The following is an 8,550-nucleotide window of genomic DNA, read 5'->3' on the forward strand; positions in this document are numbered from 1 at the left end:
CACCTAGCTAATTATTAATTGTGTTTAGCTGGGAGAAACCAACTAATAGTTAATTGGTAGTTAGGTGGTAGGTAAGATATTAGCTAGTTTATCAGTTGAGAATTCAAATAGAACTACTAATTATTAGAAGCTAACTATCAGTTATTCCCTTGTCCCAAAAAAGAATACAATTCTAGGTTTGAAACAAGTCAAACTTTTTAAGTTTGACTAAGTATATATAAAATAGTATCAATATATATGTCTCTAAATTGATTTACTATGACAATTTAATGACATTAATTGGTATCAGTAGTTTTTCACAGAAATATGATCAAACTTCAATTTGTTTGACTTTTCGAGAAGTGATAATTGCATTTGTTTAGGACTGGATGCAAACAGGTCCTTAACTTGTTTATTTTGTTTTATTTATCTGTGATAGCCATATAAACAAGAAGGAAATCATGTTGATTCTGCACGAAAATACAATAAAATTGGCAGGCTTGTAGTTCAAGCACTAAAAAAAACCCACATGAAAATGCAAATCGTGAATTCTGGTACCTATTTGAAGCTCGAACCTGAGCTGCTGATATTTACCAAGTGTCCAAGTCAGTGTCACTATGAACTCTGTTGTGTATAGCTGCAACGAGTAATGGGATCTGAAAGCCACTCTCGAACCTGAGCTGCTGATATTTACCAAGTGTCCAAGTCAGTGTCACTATGAACTCTGTTGTGTATAGCTGCAACGAGTAATGGGATCTGAAAGCCACTTTGCAGTGCCGTCGTATAGTAGAATCCCATAATAACTCCGTAAGTTCGTGGTGACCCCGACAAAATGCAAGACCCCGAGAAAATGCAACGAAACATGTTTCGCTCTAGTCAGTTTTGTTCAGCACATGATATACTTGTTCCTAACTGGGTAGATATTGAGCCAACTGCACTTTTTTCAAGCTTTCTTCAAAATTGACAGTCTTATTTATCATAATCACCTAAATTGTTGGGACCCAACTTTAAACCGAGCCTAACGAGCTAAGCCAAAGATGAAAGTTATTCAAAATCAAGCTAGTTTTACTTTAAAAGAAAAAAAAAAACAAGTTCAGTCAGAGCAATTTCGAGCCACTCAGCCAGCTCAACGAGTTTTTTGTCCAGCGCTTAAGCCACTCAACCAGCTCAACGAGTTTTTTTTGTCCACCTCGTTAAGCTGCTGCACAACCACTTTTTCTGCTGACAGTTGTGGTATAATACAGCTGCATCTTAACCTGATTCGGCTCTACCAGGAAGATAAGACAAAAACAGTTCAGTCTACTGAAATTTACTTTGACAGTGACATACAGTTTTTACATGTTGCCTAGTAGCTAGTACGACATAACGCCGAATTCCAGAATACGAAGTGTACAATTTCTAGTGTGGTTCATTTCTATGCTGGTCTGGCAAAACTATATACAGTATTGGGTCACATGAGCTTTGCTATTATCGCCCATCACAACTCCTCTAGTATGTGGCTGGTGACTAATGACGTGGTGTCACTAAAATCTATCAGTTCTTCTCAGTTGCCGATTGGTGGAGATGTTGATCCGCTCGTCTCGCAGCATGTTCATGCTGGGAGCCAACAGTCTTGTGTAGCGATCAAAATACAGAAGCTGCTTCATGAGAAGAGCAAACTCTCGAGGAAATTTCAGCCCGTAAGACTCACTTACCCTAACCTGGGAAATGCAATAACGAAAGTGTCAGCTTTCATTTTCTATTCTCTTGTTATAGCTAGGAAAATTCACAAAAGCAATGGCAAATAAATCAAAATCTAGTGCCTTTCAACTTTCAAACAGCAACATGCGCAACACATCAAGGCAACTACCACAACACATCAAGGCAACTACTGCAATCATGAAACTGATATGTAAACACCACATCAACTTATCATCATGACAGCCAAGCCATAGTTCAGGCTTAGTACTCTTTGGAATAGGGCTGGTCCCCAATCCATTGTGAAATCAACATCAGAAATTTCAGTAGGACCACATATCCACCGAATCAGGGAAGTTAAAGCTAAACATCTTCTGCAGAAAAAAAGACTAACCATACTACCATAGGAGAAATAACATTTTTACAGCTTATTATCCTATGTATGCAATCTTTTGTTTGCAATAGTAGACCATTCTACTGTTCTAGACAGAATTGCAAAAGAAAGTAACTCACCAGATCAAGAAATAGAGCATTCATCTGTCTCTCATCAAGGACAACATTAGCAGATACTGCTGTAGCATCAGGGGTCCTTGCTGTTGCGACTATGATTTCAGTATCCAAGTCCTGCTTAACAAAATAGAAAACATTAGCGCATTTTTTTTGGTACCCAATAAGCTAGTAGAATGGGATATCAAGTAACCCCACTGTTTGTAAATGTATAAAGTTGCTTTGGACTTTGACAGCATGATAACAAAAAGTAATAAAATATTATATTATGAAAGTATTTTTCATGACAAATAGACCTTCTGTTAGGTCGGGTATGGGTTCCCCAGCAAAGACACATGCCCATGCCCAGAAGAACCAAATGGTTACAGTTGAATCCAGTGGATACAGCAAAGAGTATGGGTTGAACTTTTTGCTGGATACTTGTTCTTTTTCAAAAACAACTGTCCACAGGATAACAGATGATTTATTTCATCTTTGTAGAACTACACAGACGAAAGATATTGGTTAGATATGAGATAAACAGACTGGAATGAAACTTTAGTAGATTAGGGTGATATCAAGGTGTATAGTAAATTAGAGAGATGCTGAAGATGGATACAAAGAGGAGAATGAAATCATCGTTAATTAAATTGACATAGGAAGGGGTGACACCAGGAAGCGTTTTAGAGAGGACATCTCAGTTTTTTGCTACACTGAGAGCTCGAGTTAACAGAAGTATGCTAGCTAGAGAGGGGGGAGAGAGAGAGAGATGACTGAGATAGACAAATATGCTGGAGAGCGGAGGGAGAGACAGATTGCGCACTTGAGAGAGATGATCAAGCTAAGACAAATATGCTGGAGAGAGGAGAGATAAAGCACTAGAGAGAGAAAGGAAAAGGTGCATTCCTAGAATTACTGGTGGCTGCCTAGATGCAAGTCGATCACGTGGCGCTGAGTTTAATCGGGTAATACCCTACTCATATCCAAAATTAAATGGGAAACAGATTTCTTATCCATACCCTACCACAATTGGATGGGTATGGATTTGGACATGGGTGCTGGATACCCAGCACCATCTCTATATGCCCACATGACCAACCCAAATAGTTTTTCTTAAATCCAGTCAAGGTTACACATTATAGGATGTCATAAATGTGCGAACAGATGAAGTACAAAAGAAATTAAAGAAGGCAATTGCCTCCGTAAATACAAAACTAGTTAAATGAAACAGTTGATTTACGTCTGCCTCTGCCATAGCATTAACTTATGCAATTTTAGGAAGATCTTTCTTAAAACAGCAAATAACTTAGGTCACTCAGAAGATGGTTATAACCAAAGCCTTTTTTTTTTCCTTCTCAAAAACATTTTTCAAGCTTCAGGATATCAAATATCCTATTTTGGAAACATTACCTGTATCGACGAGAATATCTTTTGCAGGTCCTTTGCAAATTCATTAATATTTATATCATTCCCTGTAGCACCCATTTCAGAAAGGGCAGTGGCCATAGCATCATAATCCTCAGTTGCAAAAGAAGCCAAAAAGACCTCCATAGCAGCCCAAGTCCTTGGAGATATTCGACCAACAATCCCTGAAAAGCGTTAATTAGTATAATGATCCAACTAATGAAGAAAGCTGCAATCACAAGCTACCATAATACCGTAATCAACCTAGAATATTTGGAATTTTTGTGCGTAATGAGGTAAAAGTTCACCCTTAGTTGTGTGATATGATTCATGTTCTGTTACATTTAGAATGTAACTGATTGATAATCAATCAATACAAAAACAACTGATGGGAGAAATTGCTCGAGCATACCGAAATCAATAAAACCAATTCGCCCATCACGGAGCAACCATAGGTTTCCAGCATGCACATCCGCATGGAAGGATTCACAAGAAATCAAGCTTCCAAACCTGCAATTTAATGCATTTTTAAGAAGTTTAAACCAAGGCTCTACAAAGGTCATGAAAGGAAAAAAAAATTGACAGTGTATGATATCACAAGATAAAGTGACGCAGCTATGCAACTTACCAGACGTTAAGGGCTGTGACTAAAGTCAACTCAGGATCAGGAACAAGAGATCCTATAGAATCAAGATCAGTAAGCGGAACTCCATACAATCTTTCCATAGTCAAGACACGTTTTGTACTACAGTGTTGATACACAAATGGAGCTTTTGCCTGCCTGTCAAACCCCATTGCATCTATGTATCCCTCAAATACCTGAATATTTGCAGCCTCTTTTCTAAAGTCAACTTCTTCAAGCATTGATTCCTTTATATCCTTGACAATGCCTACCTATAATGAAAAAAACTTAGTAAAAATGGCATTTGTTAATTAGATACTGTGTAGTTTTTTTTAACTCATTGAATAACAATAAAGACTGAATTAAAAAATAGATTTTTTTTAATATGCAGGAGAGCTGCGTATCTTTGTATTATAGAGAGGAAAAAACGGCCTGTATACAATACCAACTCATGCTAGGACGATATATGAGAAGGTTGGAAACACTTTACAACACGAGTACTCGAAAATTACTTTTAACGACAAAATAGCAAAGCAAAGACTCATCCAAAAGCTCCCACCCTATCTAGTCCGAGAGCATGAAGTTTCTTAGCTCCAGCTAGGCACCAAAGCTTATACTCATCTCTAAACTGACACAAAAACTCACTAACAGAAGGGGAGTCTCCATAAAAAAAAAGAAAATATAAAAGCAAATTTCATAATGTTTGTTGTTCCCACTTTAATACGTACAAACTAATTATTCCTGTACTTTCCAATAAACGGTGCATACTTACATGGTAGATTACCCCTAATTATAGCACTCTATTCAATGTTCTTTCTCAAAATCTATTGACTTTTTATGTGTTCATTTATGCACATAGATTCACTAACTGTAGCACAATAAACAAATTAATAATGCACTCTGTTACATTGATTTTCAGAGCGAAAGGGCCTCTAGCTGAGTTGGTTAGATGGCTTGAGTAGCACTCCTCAGGTCCTGAGTTCGACTCCCCGTGGGAGCGAATTTTCAGGCTGGGGTTAAAAAAAATCCCCTCATCTGTCCCACGCCAAAGTACAGGTATAAGGCCCGGCTCCGGTCATGGTCGTTCATGGGCTACAGTGCCACTGTATATGGGTGGGGCAGGGGGGTTTTCTTGATCTGCGTAAAAAGGTCTTCTTAATGCAATGCTCAAGGGCTGTCTTACCCTCCCCCACCCCACCCCCCACGCGAAGGTCAGTTTTTTTTACATTGATTTTTAGAATATAAATCACCATATGCTACAAGAACCACTTGGTCCAGTGATTGTGTTGTACAACAAAATATGGTTAACTGCTGATAAATGATTGCTCTTACTTTGATTAAAGAAATAAAATTAAAGGAAAAGCTCATGTTTTAAAGAAAAAAAATGTCATGTCACGAAACAGCCGAGTATCTCATTGCACATGAACTTCATCATTAGGAGTACATTTACCAGTGACGTCCTCTGTAGTTCAGGGTTCAAGAACTCCAAAACACGTGCAACAACATAGATAAAATTCAGATCAGCAACCAAAGTATCTTCAATACCAGGCTTGAGAACTTTAATCACCACATCCTTCTGAGAGCTCTTCAACCTAGCCCCATGAACCTGGATGACAATGAATTATCTCAATGCTTGACAGCAGAATGCATAATGTAATTAAAAAGGTTCCAAGAGAAACCTGTGCTATCGAGGCAGAGGCTATTGGCACTGGATCAATGTATTCATATACACTATCCAATGGCCGCTGTAGCTCCTCACGTAATATTGATTCAATCACGTCGTATGGGACGGCTGGTGCTTGGTCAAAGCACTTCTGGAATTCCTCAACATATTCTGCAGGAAACAAAGTTGGTGCAGATGCTACAAACTGCATCATCACACAGTCAGTTCACTATCAGTGCCCAAACAATCATAACTTGCAACATCATTTTCAAAGAAGTAGCAGAAATGGTACACCATTATGGAATCAGAAAGTTACTCAGACTCAATCCCCATACCCACCTCAAAAGACCAACCAAGAAAAGGTAACATGTTGCTTGTTAGAAATGTGCTACCCTTTGAAACTCAACACAGGTAGTGAGCATATGAGCATGCTAATTTGCATCATGATTTTTCTCAATTAATTAGGGGAATCTTTCATTTTCCATGTACACATAATTACTACAACTAAAAATGTTAATAATTCAACTTAAATCCCATTGATAATTGAAAGATTTCTATGGGCTACTAGTGTATCACAGATTGTCATCAATCATAGTACAAAGTCTGAACATGTCTCACCTGGCCTAACTTGATATAAGTGGCACCCATGCGCTCAAAAAGCCTTCTAAGGTAAAGTGGAGAAAGCAAGCCAAGCTGCATCTGAGTTGGAATTCCTGCTGATGTGTTGGCTGTCTACAATAATAAGAGCACGAAATTATGTTCCTGCTGAAATTAAAATTCAAATAACTGATAAGAAATATCTGGGTCAAACATGGGAGTTCCACAAAATTCAGCCTCATCTTGCACCAATGAAACCCCACTTCCATCTCGACCTAACTAACATCCCTCTAAATCTCACCCAACTCAACCAATCAGTACAGCGACAGTTTAATGTTGAACCTCCAAGGTTCTGCTCTGTCTCTTTAGTCTTCAACTTACAAGCAGGTATCCAAGTGGGAGTGTGCATCATGGGTGTGATTACGCGAATGCGCACGACTGATGCATCCATGTGATTTTCTTAAATCAGCACTTGTCACTATTCTACAAGATACTTCTCACATCACCATTAACCCTCTTTTGGAAGGGCTATAAGAAGAATTGCATCTCCAATCACAACAGATATGTGAAGACAAAATGAAAGCATAAAACAGTATAAGTCAAACCTTTGAGAGGTCATTGAGCCACTCCCCACCAACCCCAAGCACAGCTTGGATCCCTTGGGCCATCCTGAAAGCACCTCGGGGTCCTGTGCTAACCGACGTCTGGAGAAGGTCCTCAACTAATTTAGGCAACTCACCAACTCTATCTGCATTTGAATACAAAAAAATTGCTGAACTGGATCTTAAATTCTCAAAGAACAAACAAACTTGAAAGCCACACATTCATCCCTTGGTCACTCCACTGAAAAACATCATTTATACCATTATTAGTCTAACGAACAACAGATCCCCATTTATACTATCAACCAGACCACAAATCCTATAGCCATCACATACACATGGTACTAAACAAGGCACTCTCCCTCCTAGTTACTTAATTGTTGCCGACATGAGGATTGCAGAATCACTTAGCAGAAGCCAAAACATCCAAGGCTATCCCACCCACTACAGCAACGAGGATCAAACAATCAAATCAATTCATTACCTTGGAGGCGTGTGGAGAAGTCCTGGGCCTGCGAGTAGCGCGCGAAAACCCTAACCCCGACCCGGGCCCGCCTCCGCCCCTCCCGTCCGGGCCCAATCCCGGGCCCGCCCACCCGGAGCGAGCCTCCCCCGCCGGGATGCACCTGCAACAAACCCCGGTCCCAGCAGCATTACAACACAGTCGAATCGAAGATAATCTCGCTCCAGCGCAAATGGAACCCAGAGAAGCACAGACGCAATGGACTACTCTTGTAAAATGGCGAGATGTGAGGTGGGGACCGGGTCGGGCAGGGCGGGCGTACCAGAGGGAGGCGGCGGTGGTGCTGGACGAGGAGAGGGGAGCGCGCCGCGGCGCCCCTTGCGGCCGCCGAAGCCATCGGTGAGAGGGTGGGTGGGTGGACGGGCGGCCCCGGCTCGCCGGCGACGGGACGAAGAGGCGGTAGGCCGCAGCAGCGGAGCAGCGGTGGGCTGTGTGCAGGTCTCCCAGATTCTCCGTGCGTGCTGGCGAGCGAGGGGTTCGGAGCCCACGAGTTCCTTAACGGGTGTAACGGCGTAGGAGTTGACACGTGTGCAGGATAGCGGCCTCGCTTGCGCCGGCCAAAGGCGTTGCGTTTTGCGTGATATTCCTCTTGGGTGAGGAATTAGGTGTGTAAGGGGGAAGAACGAGTTATAGGTGTTATAGGCCCCGTTCGACTTGTTTGGTTTTTTTTTCAGCTGGAATAGTGATTTTCTCTCACAATATTTCAGTCAGAATAGTATTTTTTCAATCAATTTCAGTCAAGATTCAGCAAGCCGAATGGGGCCATAAAACACTAGTCCATCACGCGCGCCTTTGCGCGCGTCGGTTATCCAACCAAAGATGTAGCACAGGATTACGTGCCCTTGCGCGCGTCGGTTATCCAACCAAAGATGCAGCGCAGGATTGAACAATCATCTAATTTTCAGCAACTGACATGACAAATAATCAGAGTCGTAGCATGAGGATGGTATATACATATATTTTACAGGCTAACAAGCTAACCCACGTAACAATGTAG

The 8,550-nt window shown here is 40.9% G+C and overlaps 1 protein-coding gene across 1 annotated transcript; it reads right to left on the reverse strand.

Moving 5' to 3' along the window:
• Positions 1 to 1,258: 1,258 nt before the first annotated feature.
• LOC136541604 (uncharacterized aarF domain-containing protein kinase At5g05200, chloroplastic-like) lies at positions 1,259 to 8,023 on the reverse strand. The gene is made up of 11 exons (XM_066533578.1): positions 7,816 to 8,023; positions 7,515 to 7,656; positions 7,034 to 7,176; positions 6,450 to 6,563; positions 5,848 to 6,036; positions 5,619 to 5,774; positions 4,175 to 4,440; positions 3,959 to 4,056; positions 3,553 to 3,731; positions 2,170 to 2,280; positions 1,259 to 1,679 (listed from the first exon to the last, which is right to left on the reverse strand). Exons 1-11 carry the CDS (start codon positions 7,888 to 7,890, stop codon positions 1,503 to 1,505), a joined length of 1,650 nt encoding a protein of 549 aa, XP_066389675.1. The 5' UTR covers positions 7,891 to 8,023; the 3' UTR covers positions 1,259 to 1,502.
• Between the last annotated feature and the right edge of the window lie 527 nt (positions 8,024 to 8,550).

This window comes from Miscanthus floridulus, chromosome 3 (assembly GCF_019320115.1).
Source record: "Miscanthus floridulus cultivar M001 chromosome 3, ASM1932011v1, whole genome shotgun sequence".
NCBI classification, from domain to species: Eukaryota; Viridiplantae; Streptophyta; class Magnoliopsida; order Poales; family Poaceae; genus Miscanthus; species Miscanthus floridulus.

What these genes read in the sequence shown, in the direction of transcription:
- LOC136541604 (XM_066533578.1), bottom strand. Translation starts at nt 7,890, where the DNA reads ATGGCTTCGGCGGCCGCAAGGGGCGCCGCGGCGCGCTCCCCTCTCCTC. An exon ending in CCTCTGCCTCGATAGCACAG is followed by an intron (nt 5,775 to 5,847) that starts GTTTCTCTTGGA and finishes ATTGTCATCCAG; the next exon opens with GTTCATGGGGCTAGGTTGAA. An exon ending in AATTGGTTTTATTGATTTCG is followed by an intron (nt 3,732 to 3,958) that starts GTATGCTCGAGC and finishes AACGCTTTTCAG; the next exon opens with GGATTGTTGGTCGAATATCT.